Source organism: Hypomesus nipponensis, chromosome 19, assembly GCF_054491055.1.
Source record: "Hypomesus nipponensis isolate SF chromosome 19, ASM5449105v1, whole genome shotgun sequence".
NCBI lineage: Eukaryota > Metazoa > Chordata > Actinopteri > Osmeriformes > Osmeridae > Hypomesus > Hypomesus nipponensis.
In genome coordinates this window covers 10,189,624-10,212,656 of record NC_140379.1, presented here as the reverse complement: position 1 = coordinate 10,212,656, position 23,033 = coordinate 10,189,624, and the positions used below count along the sequence as shown (strand labels likewise).

At 42.4% G+C, this 23,033-nt stretch overlaps 2 protein-coding genes across 2 annotated transcripts; both read right to left on the bottom strand.

Moving 5' to 3' along the window:
• Window positions 1-586: 586 nt before the first annotated feature.
• On the bottom strand, window positions 587-1,846 carry rxfp3.3a1 (relaxin family peptide receptor 3.3a1). Its single transcript, XM_084682578.1, has one exon. It carries the CDS (start codon window positions 1,844-1,846, stop codon window positions 860-862), a length of 987 nt encoding a protein of 328 aa, XP_084538704.1. The 3' UTR covers window positions 587-859.
• Window positions 1,847-4,565: 2,719 nt separating this feature from the next.
• Window positions 4,566-22,308, bottom strand: LOC146246956 (E3 SUMO-protein ligase PIAS1-like). The gene is made up of 14 exons (XM_084682690.1): window positions 22,276-22,308; window positions 14,402-14,906; window positions 10,044-10,128; window positions 9,830-9,877; window positions 9,630-9,720; window positions 9,060-9,194; window positions 8,683-8,788; window positions 8,221-8,294; window positions 7,845-8,005; window positions 7,608-7,741; window positions 7,251-7,446; window positions 6,882-7,018; window positions 6,752-6,789; window positions 4,566-6,627 (listed from the first exon to the last, which is right to left on the bottom strand). The coding sequence occupies exons 1-14, from the start codon at window positions 22,297-22,299 to the stop codon at window positions 5,890-5,892; spliced, it is 2,472 nt and encodes an 823-aa protein (XP_084538816.1). The 5' UTR covers window positions 22,300-22,308; the 3' UTR covers window positions 4,566-5,889.
• Window positions 22,309-23,033: the final 725 nt, after the last annotated feature.

The window sequence follows — 23,033 nt, the reverse complement described above, 5'->3', positions numbered from 1 at the left end:
TCATGATTACATTCATAGTAGCCTACAGTGTTTGTAAAGTAAACTCAATGCATTCTTAGTCAACTGTATATGTCTGTTGCCACCCCATCCCCCAAATGAAGCAGACATCAGACAACGATTCCAGTAATGTGGGACACCTAAACTCCAGTGTGTGTTTTTTCCTCCTATGACATATGTGTAGTCCAAATAACTTTTACTCTAGGTTTAGCATGGATGTTATATGTGACTGAAATCACAATACTTGGTTGGTGTGGTGTCACAGAAAGGGGCTAGGGCACTTGTCAATCAGGGAGCTCCCATGAGAAAATGCATGCAAAACATTTCCCAGATTACCCGAATTCACTCTACGTCATGCAAACAGACATCACAAACTGGTCCAACTGTATTTTTAAGGCATGTATTTTCATATTTTACAGCTTGCACTGCAATGTCCTACATCACTACGTCGACATCTTATAGTTAGGATAATTGATTTAAGCGACGCTTTGCACAGAAATACTTTACAGGCAATGTATGAATGTCATAATATGTTACATTCATGAGTTAACGTAAATAATATAAATACAACAATTACTCAGAACACTTTGGTCAACCCATGAGGCATGCATTTAGGCTAAATATGTTCATGAATTGACAGTCATAGGCTATTCATCACGCTCATGTTACTAAAATCAATCAAATCATGTACATTTAATTAAATATAATTACAATACAATGGTTGACAAACATTATTTTCTTGTTGTTTGCGTTATAGCCTAGGCTACTTTGTGACATTTAGCATCAGCCGCACATGCTCTGCGCCTGGTTTTCTATTTACCAGTGTGCGTTTTCCCCATTTTCACAGGTGCCTTAAAATGTTCTATCTCCGATAAATTAAGTCCTTCAATTTCTTCCTGAATTCTTTTCTCATGAGGCAATAAATAACAGGGTTTAGACAACTATTGGTGTGCGCCAGGCAGACTGTCACCGGGAAAACATAAGTGTGAACAATATAGTATGACTGATCCCAATTAACCACGTTAAATTTGACTAGCACACTCCAGAAAGTGATAGCATGATTAGGCATCCAGCAAAGAAAGAATGATAGAACAACAATTGAGACAGACTTAGTGACTTGAGATCTGCGTTTTTGATTGTTAGGTTTCATACTACGACAGCGGATGAATCGCAGAAGCATTATGTAGCTTATTGAGACGATGGCCATGGGTAATACAAAGGCAAATAGTATTTTCTGAACATGATACACTGCTAACCAATATTGTCCTCCGGGAAACTTCAAAAGACAGAGTTTTTCCCCTGTCACGTTCATCACCGTAGAAAATATGGAGGTAGGTGCAGTAGCAACTGTTGCTGATACCCAAATAACCACGCACACCCATTTGACAGAGCACAGGTTTAGTCTCTTACGGTTTTTTGAAGCGGAGGCGACAGACCAATATCGGGTCACACTCATCGCTGTCAAGAAAAACACGCTTGCATACATGTTCATAACTGTGACGGAGAGAATGATTTTGCACATGGCGTCTCCAAACGGCCAGCTGAAGTCCAGAACTGTGTCCACTGCCCAGAACGGCAGCGTCAATACAAATTGGAAGTCCGTCACCGCTAAATTGAGAACAAAAAAGTTAATTATGGACTTTTTTCTCTCTTGTTTAACTCTTATAAAGAAGAGCACTAGTAAATTGCCCACCAATCCCACAGCGCACACTACCGAGTAGATGATACAGATCAGGAACCTCAAAGCCGGACTGCCGTCCGCTGTCACGTCGATATCCTCCAGGTTACTGAAACGATTATCCTCTGTCAATGACTTGTTCAACAAACAACTTCCATTGACTTCATTCATTGTTTCTGTGCTCAACTTCTAAGTCAAAAGTCCAAAAGTAACAAAATCTCTGCTACAAAACCTATTCGTTGGCTATCAATATCAATCCATTAACTTCGGTCAATGTCTTTCACTGCAAAATAACAGAAAATATAGAACGACTTTCAAATTCCGCATTTTATATCAGCAGCTCGCCAAAATGCCCTGCCTCCTACGCTTGGGCTATTGGTGCCATCGTTTGATTGACAATAGGACTGCACTATATTCAACAAAGATTAAATCCAAACCGCTCCCACGTAATGCTTTTTTTCTATTGCAATAAGTGATCACATGCTGTCTAGAAAAATTATAAAACCATAAGAGATAATTAAAACATTAGACCAAATTGTCATTTAATATCTATATTATATTAAGAACGACTGTGCTCTGTAGTAGCCTACAAAACATCAACATGCAAAGCAACTTCGTAAGTGTTGAAGTAGCCTATATTGGTGTATTAGTCGGTCCCTATGGTACCCATGGTTGGGACTTTAACCAATTAAGCAATTGCATAGCCACAAATGTCTACACTGCCACCACGTGTACAGTTCATGCCATTACTAAAATGCTTTTTAAATTGCCTGTTCTTTAGTGCAACATTTAATCTGATCAAAAGCAAAACATAACAAGTTAACTGAATGTGTTTTTTTATTACATTTACATTTCCCTACATGAACAGATAACATTCAATAAGTAAACAAAGTCTTCCAATGCAAGTAATAAATATTTACTCAGTACTTTATACAACTTGTCAGTGTATTGCCTGCGCTGACACAAACTGGCATTGGTCCTACAAGTATTTTCCTTGTCTAGAAAAGCCTTTCCTTTCTCTCACAAGGGAGACATGAAAACTGAATCTGTGAAGTTAAGGCAGTGAGTGAATACTAATCTGAGTTTATATTCAGTTAGTTCATTTTTCAAGACTTTTAAAGCAGGCTCCCTTTAAAGTAGACCAACACAATTTTCATTAAATTCTCTCATTTTTGGATACAAGACAGTAAAACATTGAAATTCCCACTTTTGCACAATTTTCAGTTTCCAAAATGGTTTAAATGTTTAGAAATTCAAACAAGACATTATAACATTTCCCTTTTTCCCTTTTTCTAACACAGAACATACTGTCTTAAATCATGAGCAGATGTTCATTCACTTTTCAGGGGGTATTCAAATACATTGTTATGGTTACTCGTGACACCAACAGCTCTCCACTTAATCCTATTTGGGTTTTGGGGGGGGGGTTATTCCACGCATACAGTAAATAAAAACGTTCTAATGGGGATACATTCAGCGAGGTCTTGCTCTTTGACAAAGCAAAGGTAAATAGGTATATTGTTGTGCAATTAATGTAGAAAACTTCTGAGACCAGTGAATACTTTCAAATAAATAAGTTAATTTAAGCGATCTGTTTCTTTCAAATTGTAGGCTTACTGCACACATTGTGTCCCATCATTGGGTGGGTACCAGAATAGGGACATTATGAAAAAGCCAGATAACTGTTGCAAAACACATACATATCAAATTATGTTTGTGAATGATAAAAGCTACAATTGACAGTACAGCACTGTCCAAACACAACTAAATAAACTACAGTTTTTTTCTCTTTTACATATCCATGTGTATCAACAAAGTGTAAAAATATATTATATACATATATAAATTACAAAATAAATAAAAATACTGGACAACATGGTAAAATACAGCATATGGTCATGTAGAGAGCCAATCTTCTAGAGCTGAAGTGTCACCTAAGAGTGTGTGTGTGTGTGTATGTGTGTGTCAGACAGAGACAAAGTTAGATGGGAAATGGCTGTTCTTTATCTATTATTTGCAGAGGGAGATGGGACTTCAGGGTGTTACTTTTGCATGAACAATAACAAAGCTATATAGGAATACATCTGTATTCTGTATTCATTGGTTAGTATGTACCATACACCCAATGGGGAAGGAGCAGAAAGCTACTTGGATACATCCTGCACTTTGTGCTGGATTTCAAAAGATTGTGTCTACCTTTAAGGCCTTGGAGCAACTACAGGGAAAAATACTAAGTCATTCCCACATCTGAAGCATACCCTGTGCTTTCTATTCTCAGTGCTGTACTGATACCTGACTCTCTGCAACCACAAGTTACTGAAAAATGCTAAAATTCAAAACAGCTAACACAGCTGTTGTTTAACTTTGGCAAGAATGGTCCATGTTTATATAAGCAGCTGTCTGACATATAATGTTTCACTTTAGATTCATCAGAGAGACACAGAGAGGGAGAGAGAGACAGAGAGAGAGAGAGAGAGAGAGAGAGAGAGAGAGAGAGAGAGAGAGAGAGAGAGAGAGAGGCGGGGGGGGGGCGAGAGAGATAACTTCCTGCCCTAGAAGCAACTGTCCTCATGGGATCCCTAACTTTATATTGTTCACCTCACATCACCAATGGTGGCAGTAGGGTAAATCTAGAGACAATCTAAAGACACCCAAACCTAACATGCGGGTGAAGTTGTTGTGTCCCGTTATTAAAAGGAAAGATATGTGAAGGGCTGTAAAACAAATGGGGTGAACAAGTGACTTCACAGCAGTCATTTTGGTTGTTGATGAAAGCAAAGTTAGACTTGGAATGGTAGCATTGTGTTGAAAATTCTCTATCATATCTTACTGCTACATCCAATATTGAAAATCAAGTCTCTCTTCCAAAGCTTATCATCACCAATGGTAGTTAGAATATATTTGAACAGTAATTTAATTTCTGAAAAACTTGCACTGAAATAATTAGACTAGAGTTAAATTGATGGGAAAGACCTAACAAAGAATTTGAAAATACTTGACTGAAAGCAATGTCACACTGTCCCATACAGATTAACCTGCACTGAGATTCCATACGTAGTCAGTTTTTCTGGTATTTTGCTAAAGCAGGGGTTAGCAAAGCTACAAAATAAATAGAGTTTGAAAAGGCTCAAAGTAAAAGTAGCCAAAAAATAAGTTGTCCTGAAAAACTAAAAGAGCCTAAATATCAGAGGACAGATTTTTTCAGTAAAAGGTTTAAGGTCATTGAAGTTGAAATAGTGATATACTAAGACAGCCTTGTAGTTCCTATTGAGATGGTTGAGGATTGAGAAGATTTATCTAAATCAATCAATCGCACCCTCATGATCACACCTTAAACTTCAATTTACCTTCCAGCTCTTTGAAAAAAAAAAAAAAGGTTTCATTTATACACTTTCCCTGTCACAAAAACCTGAAGGCCCCGGGGAATGCATTTAATAGTTTATATATTATAGTTAGATAAGTTATATGAATAATAAAAATAATAAGTACAGGAACAGATGTATAGAGATCCACTTTGGAAGGTAAATTTGTTCATTGGAACCATTCAAACTATCTTAAGGTCTTTTGGATCTTCCTTGCCTTAGATGGAGGACAGTGTCAGGTTTGTGAATCACATTTGAGAGTAATAACACAGATGCAGAGAAAAGTAATATCATGGATGCGTGTGACGAAGATTACATTAGAAATGGAATCTGTTGAAAGGAAAATAAACATAAAAAATGCTGTGATTTGCAAGCAATGAACATTTTATAATGCGGTGTAAACCAAAAAATGCTTTGGCGTCCACTTCAAAATGTCCATTGAAGTAACTCATTTGGACAGGAAAAGTCTCTAGTTAATGTACAAAAGTAAAAGAGGAAAATAGATTTAGTTCTGTATACACAATGTCAATTTTCATATAAAAATTCCTTCTTTCTGCTCAAGGCAGTTCTTGCCAAAATGGTACCAGTGTAGCACTTCAGTCATACTGTGTTCAGTGACCAAGCCACAGACCTCAGACAATTAATTGATTTGTGGCCAGTCTAGCCACTTGGTGTTTGAAACAAACTGCAGAATTGTTTCCAGGTCAATCGGGGGTCAGGTGAAAGGTCCTCCACAGACAAAAGTTACCCTGACAGCTCTTAAAGCTCATATCAGTTCAGCAGCTTAGTTGCAAAAATAATTTCATGATTGCTGACCGCTGTTGTAGAACAGGTTGCTTCAGTCTACAGGGGTCAGTCGAGCGATATGACATCGGGCATGATGCCGTACATGGCTGTGGCTGCCACTTCGGAGCTGGTCCTGCCCATTACGCCAGAGTGTGTATGCAAGTGTGTGCTGCTGCTGCTGTGGGAGAGCGTGCTGTCTCTGAGGCTGCTGTGGGGGAGCGTGCTGTCTCTGAGGCTGCTGTGGGGGAGTGTGCTGTCTCTGAGGCTGCTGTGGGGGAGCGTGCTGTCTCTGAGGCTGCTGTGGGGGAGCGTGCTGTCTCTGAGGCTGCTGTGGGGGAGCGTGCTGTCTCTGAGGCTGCTGTGGGGGAGTGTGCTGTCTCTGAGGCTGCTGTGGGACAGTGTGCTGTCTCTGAGGCTGCTGTGGGACAGTGTGCTGTCTCTGAGGCTGCTGTGGGACAGTGTGCTGTCTCTGAGGCTGCTGTGGGGGAGTGTGCTGTCTCTGAGGCTGCTGTGGGAGAGCGTACTGTCTCTGAGGCTTCTGTGGGGGAGTGTGCTGTCTCTGAGGCTGCTGTGGGGGAGCGTGCTGTCTCTGAGGCTGCTGGAGGACACCAGGCTGCTGCTACTGCTGCTTGAGCTGCTGCTGCCATGAGTGGCCAGGGGCACTGAGCCGGCGGAAGCGACGCTCGATTGGTCCAGGAACAGTTGTGAGGAGGAGGAGCCGAATGGCAGGAAGCGGTTGAGGAGCAGCTCATGGTCATCTGATGCTGAGGCGGCCGCCGCTGCCGCCATCACCATGTTGTAATGCTACACATGCACACACACAAGGGAGAATAAATACAGTTGACAAGCCATTGCCTGTTGTCAGTAAGGGCGGTGGTTATACTATACAGTTTGATACTAGATTTTGAATGGATGAAACATATTGTACCTGATTGTCACCTTGCAGGAAGGAGAAAAAATTCAGATCTGCTAAATCAAATACAAGATTAATTTGGTTTATATGTTCTATATGACAATTTTTGTTCAACAAGATTGGAATGAGAGATATGGTGTGTTACCTGACAGGTCGTTGGGTGAGTAGTACTGCCGGTAGTCCTGGATGAGGGGGGGTACTGGAGGGATGTAGCTGCTGTCTACCGCCTGCATGCTGGGGGTACGGCTCACAGGGGATGCTTGGTGGTGCAGGTTCAACACTCTACACATGGACACAAGAAGAAAAAAAAGAGGGAGGGGGGGTTCAACATAGAGAGTGAGAAGATGTATGGGCAGAAGTGGCGACATGTTTTTTTTTTTTTCCAACTCCATTGATCATCCTTAAGATTTGTGTTCAACTTAATGGAGTCCATCTGTGGTAAATGTATATGATTGGTGCTTGTGTGCTCAGCTGCAAACAGGGAATTATTTCACAATGCCCTCTCGGGCCTCACCCATTGCTGATGGGGGGTGGCGAGGTGGGCGACAGGGATGGGCAGGCCCTCTTGGGTGGGGGAGGCAGGTCTTCACTCTCCTCAGAGGAGGAGCTGTCCAGGGTCAGGTCAATCACCTCCACCTGCCTCCTGTGAGCACCGTCATTGGTGCTGTGGGACACCACACTATGTTCTCCCCCGGCTGTCCGACAAGAGCCTGAAGGGGGGGGGGGGGGAGTTAGAGAGAGCGTGTTTGTGTGTGAGAGAGAGAGAATTGTGTCCTCGCGAAAGCACGACAAAGGTGTGGTGGAGACCGGATGAGTGATTTACGCACTCGCACGGCCACTTGTGCTGTTGAACTGCCCGGCTGTTTCTCACCTTCCACACCGTTACATGGAGCTGAGGACACTTCTTGCACTTCCCTCTTTGACCTCATGGGGGCCCAGTTGCCATCCTCCTTAAACTGGATATCGTCACAGTCTACACAGGTGTTGAGAATCTCCATGAATAACCTGGGAGAGACAAACAGATGAGCCCTTGTTGTATTTTCTTATTTTTTTAAAGCTGACCAATAGAGTATTGTTCTCATGTTCAGAGTAACACTGCTGCTCTCACCCGTCGATGATGAGGTGCTCGTATGGGGCCTTCTTGTCACACACGGGGCACACCCAGGTGGGCTTCTTCTCATTCATCTGGATGTAAAGAGTGGCGTCGAAGCACTGCAGGTGGGAGCACGTCAGCGCCCTGCATGGGATCATCAGGCGCATCTTTCCCAGCTGCATACAAACACACACACACACACACACAGTCGAGGTAAATTGATGGGATTAAGGAGACAAGTGGCCAGGTGCATCAAGCACAGTGAGGCGTGGCAGAGGTTTGTGGATGGGTCGGAATATACACTCTCTGAAACAAGATACACATGATAGGGGGTTCAAGGATGAACAAAGACGTGGAACAAGTGGAACCGTGTGTGTGTGTTTTGTTTTACCGGGCAAAGTAACGACACACGTAGACTGGTAGTAGCGATCTCACTGTCTGGGTCTGCTGTCAACTTCTCTTTGACTAAAGGGGAGGAGAGAATACAGCGACACACAGCACATTACAGATCTACCGAACGCAACCAGACCCCTCTCAATGGCGGTTTTCTCCTCCTATAACTATTCACTTTTCATCTTCACCCTAAAAAACAAATCCCAGAGCAATTTCAGCATATAATGGAATCCTACACTTGCTGAAGAGTTGCTGCTGAACCTGTAAACCAGACTGTAATCCTGCTACATGTGAGTATCATAGAAGCACAGCGCGCACAGACAAACGCAGTGGCTTCTGTATTAGGTAACCAACTGTCAGAGACAGTTTCCTTTGGCTAAATCCCTAGAAACACACCGAGCATGTAGCTTAGCACACTCCTCAGCATGCTCGGGTAGCACATCATGCTAGATGTTCTTACTGAGGGCTCTGGAGTGGTCTGGGTTTCTGATTCCTTTGGAGCGTAGTCTCTGTAGCAGCACTGTGGACGTCTGCTGCTTGACCAGGTAGACCGCCATGGAGTAGCTCTGTGAACATCCCCAGCACATGAAACGCACACATGAAACATGACAAATATTTGCGGACACGCGTTTGTGCACATTTGAACATTACATTCTCAAATACATTGCACACGTACACACACGAGCCTATGCATTCCATCAAGATGAGACTCGTTGGAACGACTCCACTGTGCAAATATTGCCTAGCTGACATTTGTCCTCGGCAAGAAGTCCAGCTTGAGCACAGAACGCCACTGAGGATTGAGGAGTCTCTTATTAGACCTCAGGCTCTTCTTACCCGGCCAATCTCAGCCGTCCATGATACCAGAATGGTGTTAGGGACCGTGGTGGACAATCGGACCAGTGAGGTGATGTTGATGGGCCGGCTGGGCCTTTTGGGCTCCACACCGTTTTTGGTAGGAGGAAGATAGCCCTGGGAAGGGACATAGGGTGAGACAGAATGACAGAGATGTCAACATCTTTGAATGAAAGGGTGATGGAGGTTAAGGAAACACATGGTAGGGGTCAAGCGTTAGACATACAGAAGGACATGGGGACAGAGAGATCCAGAGGAAGAGCAGTGGGATGTCTTATCATCGTTGTATGAAAGGGTGAGAGAAGATTTTCTTTTTCCAGATAGTCAGGAATCATCTCAGTAACAATGAAAGCAGAGACTGCCAGCACACCATCAAAGCTGACAGGCTCAGCAAGCCTAGTGGAAAGGTGCCATGCGTGTGTGCTATGTTCAGTAACAATGCTCATTTTGAGACTCAATATGTAGTCTTTAGTCCCAGTAGCAACACTTCAGTAACACGTTTGTGACACAGTTGGTGTTGTAGGTTGTAGACAGAGCCGGAGCACTTCCTACCGGGAGGTTACACGGCTTCCCATTCACTTTCACACACAGGCTGGGTGGAAAGTGATCTTCCTGAGGACAACTAGTCTCTGACAGACAAAACCTGCATGACATAGATCATTGATCAATATTAGTATTCCTACACGAATGTTAGGCTACAGTAATGCTAACATGTCACATATTTGCCTGTATTCAGTGCGGAGGGCTTTTACCGTAACTGTACTTGAACTGAGAAGTCACATTTGGTCCCCGAGTTGTCCCTAGGAAAATATATCATTGTTTAGTAAATAAATGATTAATGATTTCAATCAGAAACACAGTTTATTGCTGTTTTTATGTTGTGAGCTTGTCATGCGTGGTTGTACTGTATGCTACGACACTGAACCTGCAAGTGGTTTAATATTTTGGAAGCCTGGACTCACTCACATTGAGCTGCTGATCAGCTGGACTTGCTGTGGTGTTAGTGCAAATGCAAAACACGTTTCCTGAAAACGCTGGCTGTTGTCCGATGCTGCAGAGGGGAAGGGAGAGAGAAAAAAGCAAGAGATGAGATTGAGAAGTAATTGCTAAGGATAATGCAGGAAAAGAATTATGTGAAATAATACAGACACTATGACTGAGAGAGTCCTCAACCAAAAGAGACTTTAGTGTGTCGGTCTCTACAGTCTCTTCTCTAAATAACAGGTGCACTATCCTAGGTTTAGTGCTTCATGAGTCTTCTGAGCTGCAAACAACATTTTTGTATCTGCCTGCTGGCCCTTAAAATACCCCAGAGCAGCACAATCCAATATTTTCCAAGCATCAGAAAGATCTGGCATAGCACACAGAGCGTGTGGAACTGCTAGGCCCGATTAAAACCAAAAAGAATGCATTAACATTCCGGACATGCATTTGGATATCATTAGCTACTGTGTAAGTTGTCAATGTACTGAAAACCAGCTTGATTGCCTTCCTTTTGATACACGTTGATATTAAGGCTGGGGTTGTCTTCAAGTTTCTCCCCCTCTCTCCTGACTGCTTGGTTTGAAGATGTTATTACTTCCTGTTTAGGTGAAGATGTGCATGTGGAAGTGTGTGTGCTTGTGTGGAAGAGTACACCCCATGTAACTTGCGTCATCACACATACATATATTCCCTGATAGCCAAGATAAAAAGTAGGGGGGAGGGGTGCATTACTGATTAGGGGGCGTGATATTATAGCGTACTACACCTAATAAGCTCTGCATTAGCATAAGAGAAAAGGAAAATAACAAAAATCCTTGAGAGACGTTAGTACAGTTCCTAACAACCATAGATGTCCTCCTACCAGCCTCCTGAGTGCATGTTCTATAAATAGACCATTTCTTCCTCCCTCCCTCCCTCCCTCTCCCCCACTCTCTCCCTCATGCTGTCTCTTTCTTGTTCTTGTACTCCCCCCCCTCTCTCTCCAGCCATTCTCTCCCTTTCATGTTCTCTCTCCAGTTACGTACCCGCCCCCCCCCCTCCTGTGATTGCTCTCTCTTTCTCCACATCCCCCCTTCTGTTGCTTTACCACTCATCTCTCCTCTTGTACTCTCTCTCCCATTCCTGCTGCTTCTCACTCCAGCTCAGGCTTTCTCCTTCCTTTCTTTTGTTCTTGCTCCCTCTCACCCTCCTCCACTCTCCTCTCTTTCTGCTCTCTCTCTTTTTCCCCTCCCCCCTTCTAGTCTCCCTCTCTCTTCTCCCCCTTTCCATTTGTGCTCTCTCCTCTTCCAACCTCCCGATTACACCTCCCCCCCTTTTCTCTTCAGCATTAGATTAGTCCTTAGTACAGCCAATGGATGCAATGTGGACAGATACACTATGAGAAGGACCAGTATAGATCCCTGAGGGGGATATTTCAATATTTCAAATACAATAAAACTGAGTCTGCTTTATCCATCTCAGTGACCTTTGAGTGTGTGTTTTGAGCAGTGTATTCGGTGCTGCTTGTGGGTTTTGTAGTTTGTAGCTGTGAGGAGTAGGAGTTGTGAGGTCTGTTTTCAGAGGTCATGACATGAAGTGGTTGGTGTATTAAGGTCCCTGCATAACTCAAATCCAGACAGGAGTTGAGTTAGGTAGGGATGGGTGGTTGTGTGTTTATTAGAAAAGCGATAGTTGTGATATCAAGGATGGTAGTGAGCGTGCATGCAAGTTTATACTTTTGTAGGAGCTTGCATTTGCATTAGTTGCAAAGTGTATGTGTGTATTTGCCAGTGATTGTGTTCTGACTGGGCATCATCTCTGCTATCATGGAGCAGTACAACAATTATTTCAGTTGATGGAAGCAAATCAACACTGAAAGTTGTGTAACACTGGCATACGCAATACCATAACGTTTTATTGTAGCACTTTAATGAGGTACTACTGAAAAGCCTGTTCATGTCCAAATATTTGCCACATTCTCTGGGCCTGGCTGAACACGATGTTGCCCATGTTGTTTGGTGAGGCAGAGCTCCATCAGCAGCCATTCCATGTAACATGCTAACCCTTGAAAGGTTAGCCTCAACCTAGCTGACATTTTGAGGAGAGTATGTTAACATGACAGTGGAACCTGTGAAGGCAGGGACCACCTTAGGAGACCTGTTGAGCTGAATTAGGCCTTAGTTGCATTCATCCACTTCCTAAATCGGAAGATTTCTCCCATCCTCAATTGGACATTACAAAAGGAGAAATTACTTCAGAAATTTAAATTAAACTTTTTTCTCCTTTGATAATATGACACACAAGATACCGCAGCCTCCCCTCTCCCCCATGTTGCATGTATAATTCCTCTGCTCTGAGCCCATAATCTGCCGTGATTAAATCTTCTTAATGTATGCACACCATGATTTGCATAATGAATACAGAAGCTCACGTCTGCGCCCGATGATGAAGCAAATGATAATTGCGAGATCTGTGTTCCAGAGACAAGAGGAGAAGGAGTTACCCCACGCCAGTGAAACTTTCTCTCTCAGACTCATTTCAATCAATCAGTGTCTTTCCGAGGAGCAGGGGATAGGCTACTGTCTCTACTCTGAAGATAAGAACAGAGGAGGGTTGGAGAGAGAGTGAGAACAAGGGCTGAGAGACAAACAATGTTCAAGTACAGCTTGAAAGAGAGAAGACCGAGTAAGGAGCCAAAATGGTGGAAAAAGAGAACAGGGGAGTGGCAAGTAAGAGAGCTAATGATACACAAAGAGACACTGAGGGGAGGAGAGGAGAATGGAGCCATAGATAAAATAACAGAGATAATAGAGAGTAAGATGCATGAGGCAGGGGAATCTTGCCAGCGGAAAATAAAAAATGAGTGAGTTGGACGGGTGGGTGTAGAGAGAGAGATGGCACGAGCATGCATTTACTCACATAGGCCAACACAACTGTGTGAGCGAAAAGGCTGGACATAAAAAGAGAGGTTGAGATTGGACTGACCCCGACGACTCTTTCTCTCTCTCATAGAGAAAAAGAGGAGAGAGATAAAGAGAGAGAGAGAGCAAACTAGCATTGATCACCCTCCTTCATTTGAAAGTGTGGCTGTCCTATGGAGAGGAAGAGGGTCAGCTCTTCATAGCTACAAATAGTCTTTATCCTCCAGATAGGGGGAAGACATCACATCCTCACATTCCATTATCTCACTCTCTCTTACTCCCTCTAACTCCCTCTCACTCTCTCTCTAACTCTCTCACTCTCTCACTCCCTCTCACTCTCTCTAACACTCTCTCACTCCCTCTCACTCTCTCTAACACTCTTTCACTCCATCTCACTCCATCTCACTCTCTCTAACTCTCTCTAACTCCCTCTCACTCTCTCTAACTCTCTCACTCTCTCACTCCCTCTCTCTAACACTCTCTTACTCCCTCTCACTCTCTCTAACACTCTCTCACTCCCTCGCACTCTCTCTAACACTCTCTCACTCCCTCTCACTCTCTCTAACTCTCTCACTCTCTCTCTAAATCTCTCACTCACTCTCTCTAACACTCTCTCACTCCCTCTCACTCTCTCTAACTCTCTCACTCTCTCTCTAAATCTCTCACTCACTCTCTCTAACCCTCTCTCACTCCCTCTCACTCTCTCTAACCCTCTCTCACTTTCCTCTCACCTCTCACCCTTTCCCTCGCCTTCTCCCATATTTGTCCCTGTTCAGTTCCTGTAGAAAAATGTATGTAGATGCATAATTTACATGAAAGTACTGTATGTATGAATGTGTGGCTCAGGAATTCTTTGTGGTATGTTTCTGTGTGTGTGTGTGGCCAAGACATTTAACTGATAAGTGCTTGCAGGCACAGGTGTATGCTTGCATGAATGTATCACTCTCCATGCAAATCGTTTGTGAGCAAGAACGATTGGAGAGAAATAGAGTGAAAGATGTTTGTGTGTGTGTGCATGTGGACATTTGTGGTGAAGGTGATGTGTTTTACATGCAACACATTCATCTCAATCCCTTTGCACTCAATTAAAATGCTAATGTAGGAACATGGATACATTTCCATAGAATTGCACTTGAATTCCATTGGTTTAAAGTATTTTTATCAGATGACAAGGCCCAGTTGGATTTGTAATGCACACCTAAACAAACTAATATAATTGAGTGGAAGCCCATTGCATAGATTTCAGGCCTTAAATTCGGAATTCAGCATAAGGCAAATTAATTGGATAATCAATAGATAGGAATGAAGTTTGCTGCTTTGTGCCTTTGAGCAAAAATAAAATGTAAAATATATGCTTCAAATGCGAGTCAAGTTAAGTGTTAATGCAGTCTTGAGGTATCCCAGATCCCCACCTCTCTCCACCCATTTGACCTCTCTCACCTATACTGGTGGGCTTAATCAGCTCGTCCAGCATGTCGTAGAAGGGCAGCTTTTGCAGCTTGACGTCAGGGTGCACAGGGTGCAGCGTGGCTGCTGCTGCTGCCGACCCCAAGTGGTGTCCTGACGCTGTGAGTGAGCTCAGCTCGTGCTTCCCAGGCCCCAGCAGAGACAGAGGCAGAAGCGCTGCCGGTGAGGGCGCCCCCGCGTGGCCCTCATATGCCAGCTGGGTGAGTCCAGCAGGAAGCACGGCGCCCCCTCCACTGACCAGCCCCCCAGAGGCCGGGTGGTGTGGTCCAGGCAGGGTCATCTCCGTGGGGGGGACCATTTTGGTGGGGAAGCGTCGGCGGTACAGCTCCTTGACCTTCATGCAGATGGCGGGGCTGCAGCCAGCCTTGAGTAGCTGCAGGGCCTTGGTGAGAAGCTCGTGTTTGCGCCCGTGCTTGTTTCGCCCGGCATATCCCAGCAGAACCTGCAGCTCTGAGACACGGAGACTCATCACCATTTGCTGTGGCCGAGGAGAAGAGAGGGAGAGAGGGACAAAAAAAGAGACAAGAGAAAGAGCTGGTCAACAAGAGTGAATATCGTCTGGTCTAAATCATTCTTACCGCATTCTGAAATATGCCCCCAATCAACCACACATCAATACACACAACTAGTTAGGATATAGACAGACCGATAAATGTTATTGGCAATAAACAATCAGCATCTGCATTTATCCTCTGAATCAATTAAAAACAACAAACTGTTTCATGTGGTAAATTATGGTTTGTGAAAAGCCTCAAAGGAAATTCAAATGACCACCACCAGCCTATATATCGATGCACAAACAAGTCCTTCAGTGATGTATGCTGTTTGAAGTACAGTAGACCAGCATATCTACAGTGCTATAACAGGTGTAACAGCTGTGTACTGGAATAAACCTTGAGTTAGGGTTGTGGTGGTCATAGAATATTCTTTCTTTCAAGGCTTTTCATAAAGCATAATTTAAAGATTTTTTCACAGTAGGTTTGTTCTATAATATCTTGCTAGAAACATATTACCAAAAACAAAGGGACTATTGTCTAGAATCAACGTTCTCCCTCCGGGTGAAGAAATTATGTTTCACCATCAAATTTCATTTTACTGCTGTTCTGACCTATGATATTTCCACTCGCCTAACCCTGGAGAATGGAACCAAACAGAAAGGAGCTCCTATTCATTCCCGAGCTACTTGGATGCAAATGACACATTTTACCTCCAACAGCATCTCAAGACTATTAAGTGGCCATTGGCCAATAATATTTTTGTTTCCATGCAGTTGTCACATGACTGGCTGAATCACAGGAATCATTCCAGAATATATATTTTTTTTAATATTACAGATATGTACAATACACTGATTGTCCTAAACATCTTTGTGTAGTGCATACTGAAGATTGTTGGCAGTTTCCGTTGACGTACCAAAGACTGTGAAACTGTCTGTTGTAAATGTAAATCAAGTGATGTGTTCTTTGGCTTCAAAGCAGGCCATCTTCACATTCCAGATTATGCTATAAAATTTAACACTATAAGAAGCTATAAGAGAGAGAAAGTGAGACAGACAAACAGTGCGAGTAACAGAGAGCGGTAAAATACCCCTAGAGAGAAAGAGGAAGAAATACAAGAGCACCATGTCCAGAGAGAGAAAAGAGGTTTACGTGTGTAGTGAAGTATGTAGTTAAGTGTGCTTTGGTGTGGTGTGTGTGTGTGGTGTGTGTTTGTGTATGTGTTGGATAAGAAGTGACAGTACAGGCAGAAGCTGTGTGCTCTGTTATGGAACATATTCAAGGCCTCCCCTCAGTAAAAGAAAGATTATGCATACAAGCACACACACAAATACCAAGAACATCAACCGTGTATGCATACACACTCGCACGTTATGTAGCCTTGTTAATGCAATCAAATAGCAGAGGCACATGCTGGGAGAGGTGCGCACATACACACACATCCATACATGCACACCTTTAAAAGGAAGCCCATGTGAGGTGTGGTTTGACTTCATATAAGTCATCCCCTGACAGATCCCGGATAAACAACAACTTAGCACACCTACTTGAACACTCCACACATGATCATAAACACAAAGAGAAACACACACATAGTATACAGATATAGGCCAACAAAACAAATGAGAGAGAAAAACAGCACAGAAACTTTGGTCAGAGAAAAACTCAATGAATATCCCAACATGGGGCTCTTCTTCATTGAATCTGTATGCTTGTGCACATGCTTGTTAGTGTAACTGTATGCATTCATGTGTGTCTAGTCTGCAGTGACAGCTTGGCACAAGCCGTGCCTAGTAGTGTTAGCTCCACCCAATAGTCACAGTTTACACTACAAACACAAAGCTCTGTGCTTGCCACTTATGCTTATGGTCTGATGGTTAATATTGCCATTTAAGAGTCTTTTCAAATAGGCATGTTCTTTAGTGTGAGAGATAGGGGGGAAGAGAAGAGAGAAAAGGATTTGACCAAGAGAAAGAGAGGGAGAGAGATAGAGAAGAGGGGATGACAGGGGGGCTCAATCATGATACTAAATCACTGAACAGAAGCTCAGATGTTATTAACACACACACACACACATAGGATACTACATGCACTGATAGACCAGCACAACCAACTGTCACTAATCCACATTAAGAGTACATACACACGTATACACACACACGCACACACCGGTTCCCAGTCCACTGCTCTGCAGCTACGGCAACCATGCAGATCAACAGCATAGTCATATTAAAAAGAGACAGGGAACAAAATTGAGCTTAAAGGTGCGAATCTGGGCTGTGGCTCCTGGGTTTGGCTGAACAGTCCACTGTCTTTGAATGGGTCATTTCATCTGTCAGGAGAAGCACTGAGCTACATGACTGCAGTGTAGCAATAAACTCCCATTTCATTATCAGGGGGAATAGGGACTCAGCAGCAAACAGGCCAGCAAACTCACGTACGATAGGACAAATGCACAATCCTCAAACACACACTCAAACACACGCACACAAATGCATTAGCTCCCACCTAGCGCATACAAAGCACACACGCGCATACAATTACGACCCACTGGGGGCACACAGTGACACCCCATGCAAACGTTCAATGATTTTCTTTTTTAGTACTCTTTCCTGAAATGCTCACACTTTGGCACTCACACAGCAGGTGTGTACACACACGAACAAAAGCCAGTCAAAATGTGTGCACCCATTTACACACAAAACCATGTGATTAGACTTGTATACACATGTAAATGCAATCACATGCACAAGGCGCATTCTAGGGAAACACTACACTGATATTCTGACCAAAGGAATGCAAAACTATCAGACTTATAAAGGCTGGGAGCTGACAGTGAATTATATTTCAGAAGTGATATTTCACTGATATCATCTTACGGCTAAAAGGCTGATCGAAAAAAGAAGCAGAGGTATTTCCAATGAACGGCGACACATGCAAGAACAAGGCATATCATGGACAACTACATCAGCGACTGGAACATGTTCCATTACCATTGCTTCTAGTGAGACACTGTATCATGATTTTATAATGTGGCCAATGTATTTAAGCTTGCCCAATTCTTATGAGTGTTTTCATAATACAACAGGCCTGTTGGGTTTCTCCATCCAGTCTGTACTTTAAATGGATATGTGAAACCAGACTATGGTTCTGTGGGAGCGACTTCACAGATAGAAGTGTGATACTATCTAACAATAATCATGTAGACGTCATGTCCTTCTCACAGAGGTTTTTCTGCACTTTTTGTTCCCAAAAGTGAGGGCTTTTGAGTCTTATCTAGGTAATCTAGAGCTTTGCTGTATTCTGCTGTCTAAATCCTGGATCACCTTTGCCCTAACTTTTTATCCGGCTGGCTACCCCAAGGCTTGGAGGAGATTATCAAATCCACGCAAATACCAAACTCAGCAGTGCTTCTGGTTTTGTTTTCTGTTTGTCATAACTGACTGACTTTGATGCAGGTCATCATGACTGAGAAAGAGATGAGGACATGAGAGGGAACATGCCTGCTCCCAGTGTTAAAAACAATTTAAACATGGATGTAGGGCACCCGAAGGTGTCTGGCAGAAGATCAGATATGCCACCTTGCCATAGGCAAATACTGCTTTCTAAATCCTGGAGCTATCTTGGTTTCTAATAACTGGATGCTGGTAGTAAATCCCTATTATATTTTGCCTCCACCCTTTCCTAATGCATCTACAAGGAGGGAAGGGAAGAATATCTAAAAAAGTGGGACAAAAAAGAGTTGAGGGAAAGGCAGAGACATTGAGCTGATGTAAAAATGTCTTATAATGATTATCAAAGACAAACATCGTTTTTCATCTCTCCAAAGTCTTGTTAGGCAACTACAAGAGAAAGGCTTTAAATAAAAGAGAACAGAAGGTGCTTTCCAGAGTTCTGTTTCTAACAATGTTTGCTGCAGAATTCTGTTTCTAACAATGTTAGCTGCAGAATTCTGTTTCTAACAATGTTTGCTGCAGACTGGGATAAACAATAACCTTTTAAATCAATATGCCTGCTAGCATTGAAAGGGTATTCTACAGTTAGTATATTTCTTTTCCGGGAAACAGAATATCAGGCTGACTGTTTTAAAGTAATTCACACTGGCTTGGGCAATTGAAAATATAAATAAATATTATTTAAGTAGTTCTTGGAGGCTGGATGTAGTGATATCCCTCAGGTTTGAGGTCACAGCAAGAGGTGATTTGTGCAAATGTTTCTCAGTTCTACTATTAGTTATCATCAACCTTCTTCTGATCTACATAGTTAGTGAAAGAATGAGAGCCACAACCTGGGCCTTGTTATTTAAATCTCACAGTAACACAATTCTTAAACCAAACTTCATAGAAGAGAAACTGGCAGTGTCTATAGAACTTTAACTGCAACAACAAAGCTTAATAAAATAGTCTGAGATACAAGCCTAATACGAGCCTTTAAGTGAAACCTCCCTCCAAAAGACTATGTAATCTTAAACCTATGCTCAAACCACTAGATTTACTTGAAGAAACCCAATCTGGCAATAGCCTTGACACTGTCTATAACTAGGTCTGATGTGCGTGGTTGTGTAATAGCTTGAGCTTAGGTGTAGAGAGGGTTAACTGAGAAGAGAAACTGTGAGACCTGCAAATAGGTACTGGAGCAGCTGCCAGTTAGGAGAAAGTCTTCTGCATAGAGCTGATAAAGTCCTGGCCCTTCATCTTCAGCTGCCTGTCAAAAGACTCTAAACAGCAAACTCAAAACGTTCCTCTACCGCTCCTAGAATAACGGATAGCAAGGTTCATGACATAAAGACTTTGCTTTGCACGAACACCGAAGGGTACACTGGCCTATTTATTGATGGTCCAGGGCACAGCGTTAATGAATGATGGCTTGTGCGGGACAAGCTAACTTTTTGGTCAGGCAAGTGGAATGCCTGACCAAGTGGAGAGTTGTCAAATTAGAAAAGTTCAGATTTTGTGATAAAAATGCTTTGCATAATACATTTCACAATCAAATTGAATGTTCCTAGCTTTGAGGCATATTGCTTGTTACCACCTAGCAATTTTTTAATTGGCAACACAAAATACCTAGCGAAGGCACTGTTATCATTATCACCAAGCCTGTCAAGTGGGCTGCCCTGAACATTTCTTTCTACTGTCCTACACTTAGTTTATGTTCTAATTTGACCTTTAGGTCCAGACATGTGACATGTTTTCATAACCAATAAATATGAGAAATAGGTAGGCTCATTTATCCTCATTACCTAATTTGGTCATCAGGGCTCACAAAACTATTTATTTTATCTTAAACCTATTCATAGCTGCAGAGACCAACTTTTACTAAGGAATTGGGAGAAATCTTAAGCTAAAGGAAAGTATTTAGGGACGGAATGTTGGTTTCATATAAGTCCCAACAGAATTTAAAACTTGGCTACTCCATCTGTACAATCTGTTATCTCAACTTGCCCACTTTGCTGTTTTAGGAGTCTGTCTGCACTGCTGTTCAAAAAATGAAAATAGTCATCATCCATGATGTCTCATACTCTCATAAAGTATAGACAGCCGCAGTGAAAATAACTAGCTAACTAGTAAAAATAGCTAGGTGTTGAACAGATGGATAACAGAAGTAGGGACCTGTCATTTAGGGATTAACCTAGCTACCAGCGCTATTAAGCCTCCACCTGTATGACTAAGTCTCCAGTGCAGTGAATTTTTCCATAGAAACAATGCTGCATCTGCAGACTCAAGTGCAACTTAAGATTTAAAAGACCCTTCACAGTGGATGAAGATCTTAATAAAGGAAAACAAAACTATTAAATGAAACTGGTAGTACTAGTGGATCATATAAAGGGGTACAATTGTGGATCGATACACCACCAAGTAATCCCACACACCCCTACTGCATTATTCACAGAGCTGACTAGCCTGCTGAAGTTAAAGGCAATAAAAAACAAAGATGTGTCGCATAACTAGGATGGCTTCTATATATCTCTTTTGAATACTCTGATAATAGTCAACAACACAGCTGGTGAACTTTTGGCCACTATACACCACCGTAGATAAGAAGGAAATTGACTCTGTAAATCTGACTGGCCTACGTATATATCACACATCTGTATCTGGGAGTCACTGGCAGAAAACCTTAGACACTGATTGTCTGTGTGATCTCACTTCTCCAAAACCCTTAATCTCCTAGAGGAGGACAGCAGGTTGGTGGGCAATCTCAGCACTAGGCCTGGCTGGCGAGCTGTTAGTGTGCATGTGTGTGTGTGTGTGTGTGTGTGTGTGTGTGTGTGTGTGTGTGTGTGTGTGTGTGTGTGTGTGTGTGTGTGTGTGCGTGCGTGTGAGAGAGAGAGAGAGAGAGAGAGAGAGAGAGAGAGAGAGAGAGAGAGAGAGAGAGAGATGCAGACAGAAAAGTAGGCTTGTCTGCATCATAACAAATTTGCATCAACATTTTGTTTAATGTACTATAAGAGAGAGGAAGTACGGCATGCAATAACTTTGTGACTTAACACAGGACAAGTGACTGAGAAAGTCTATCTCACTCCAGTGGGCAGGCAAACAAAAATTGTTTACTAAAGTACACAAGTACTAAAGTTTAATAAATGCATCACATGAAAAACCAAGGCATGCAAAAAAAAACTTGCATGCAAATTTTGAGTTAACATGGGACAAGTCTTTGTCACCAAGAATAAAATCCATGCGTTTGAAATCTGTTTAATTGGTATTAAACTATAAGATTTATTCCATGACTAATGCCATTTGGACAGTCATTACAACATCATTACACCCATGACTCCATCTGACGGAAAACTCCACATGTTCGATAGTTAATATGAAACAACAATATAAATATAATAATACATTAATATGAATGACAATTTCGGCATTTGTAGTTTCTGCCATAACTTCGGTAACAAACGAACTTAAGATAGGCTACTTCAATAACAGTGCACCTCTCTGTCCCTCAACACTGTCCTATCCGCGTCCGACAGAACGGGCATTAACTAATTAACCCATTTTTGCAACACTGTCAACAAAGTTTTTGTGCACGGATTCGTACAAATTACAGAGGGTTTGGAATAAATGATTGTTAGCATTATAGATCTTGTTTGAAATAAATGTTATTTTGCTGCTGAGTATGAGGCAAATAGGCAGGTAGGCTACAGTAGGCTACAGTAGGAAAACGGTCTCAACAATAACATTATGTCAGGCTTTCGCGCTCAAGGGTCATTAAAGTTCTACTTTTGTGTTCACAGAATGTACAATTCTGACTAATTCCAAGGCGCGTTTCAATAGAAGCGTTAAAGACTTGTCACTGCATACAAATGCGTAATACCTTTACAATTCATAATGATTTTAAGCTGCGCTTTACCTTCAGTTCCGCACTCTCCGCCATCTTGCAATTCCTAGCGCAAGCGCGATGAGGAGCTGTCAGATGACTTACTTGCGCATACGCTGCGTAAGCGCGCGCGGCAGAAGAGTTAACAGTTTTGTTTTTGCGCTAATTTGTTTCATTTCAAGATCAGTACCACGATCGAGTTCTACACGGTAACAACCAACAAACTACAAACAACACATAACAACACGACACAATCCAATCCAAGACTATCATCGCAATACAATACAGCACAATAGTTTAAAGTGAGCCAAGAAGGTTGGAAAAACATTTACCAATTTGCACCCGCCCGAGGAACTATACAGACTTGGCAAATAGTTTGTTATATTTTCAAAAAAGTCAGTGTTCAAATGTAGGCTATGTGGTACGGTACTACAGATGCAAGAATACACAATATGTCCCTAAACACAAACCACTGGTCGAAAACACAAAGCCCCTAGTGACCAGGTTTGGAATCTTGGTGATGGGAAATTTAGAGGCGTTTTCGTTGTTTGAATTAAGGGCAACATTGGCCCTATGTAAGAAAAAAGAACAGAAGTATTCACAGTGATACATCAGATAACCTACTTTATGCCAAATTGGCCTGCAAAGTGTGAACTCAAACATTGCTCATTTTGAATATAACCTTTAGGCAACATTTTTTTATTAGGTAACTAGCATCTAGGAAGAGAGATAACTCATAATCCAGTATCTTGGAACTTCTTTAGAAAATGTGCTCACATTAGTAAAACTAT

Excerpts from the sequence above, each read along its gene's own strand:
- rxfp3.3a1 (XM_084682578.1), bottom strand. The coding sequence starts at position 1,846 with ATGAATGAAGTCAATGGAAGTTGTTTGTTGAACAAGTCATTGACAGAG.
- LOC146246956 (XM_084682690.1), bottom strand. The coding sequence starts at position 22,299 with ATGGCGGAGAGTGCGGAACTGAAG. Across the intron at positions 7,447-7,607 it reads TCCATGTAACGGTGTGGAAG|GCTCTTGTCGGACAGCCGGG; the intron begins GTGAGAAACAGC and ends CCCCCCCTTCAG. Across the intron at positions 6,628-6,751 it reads TCCTGCAAGGTGACAATCAG|CATTACAACATGGTGATGGC; the intron begins GTACAATATGTT and ends GTGCATGTGTAG.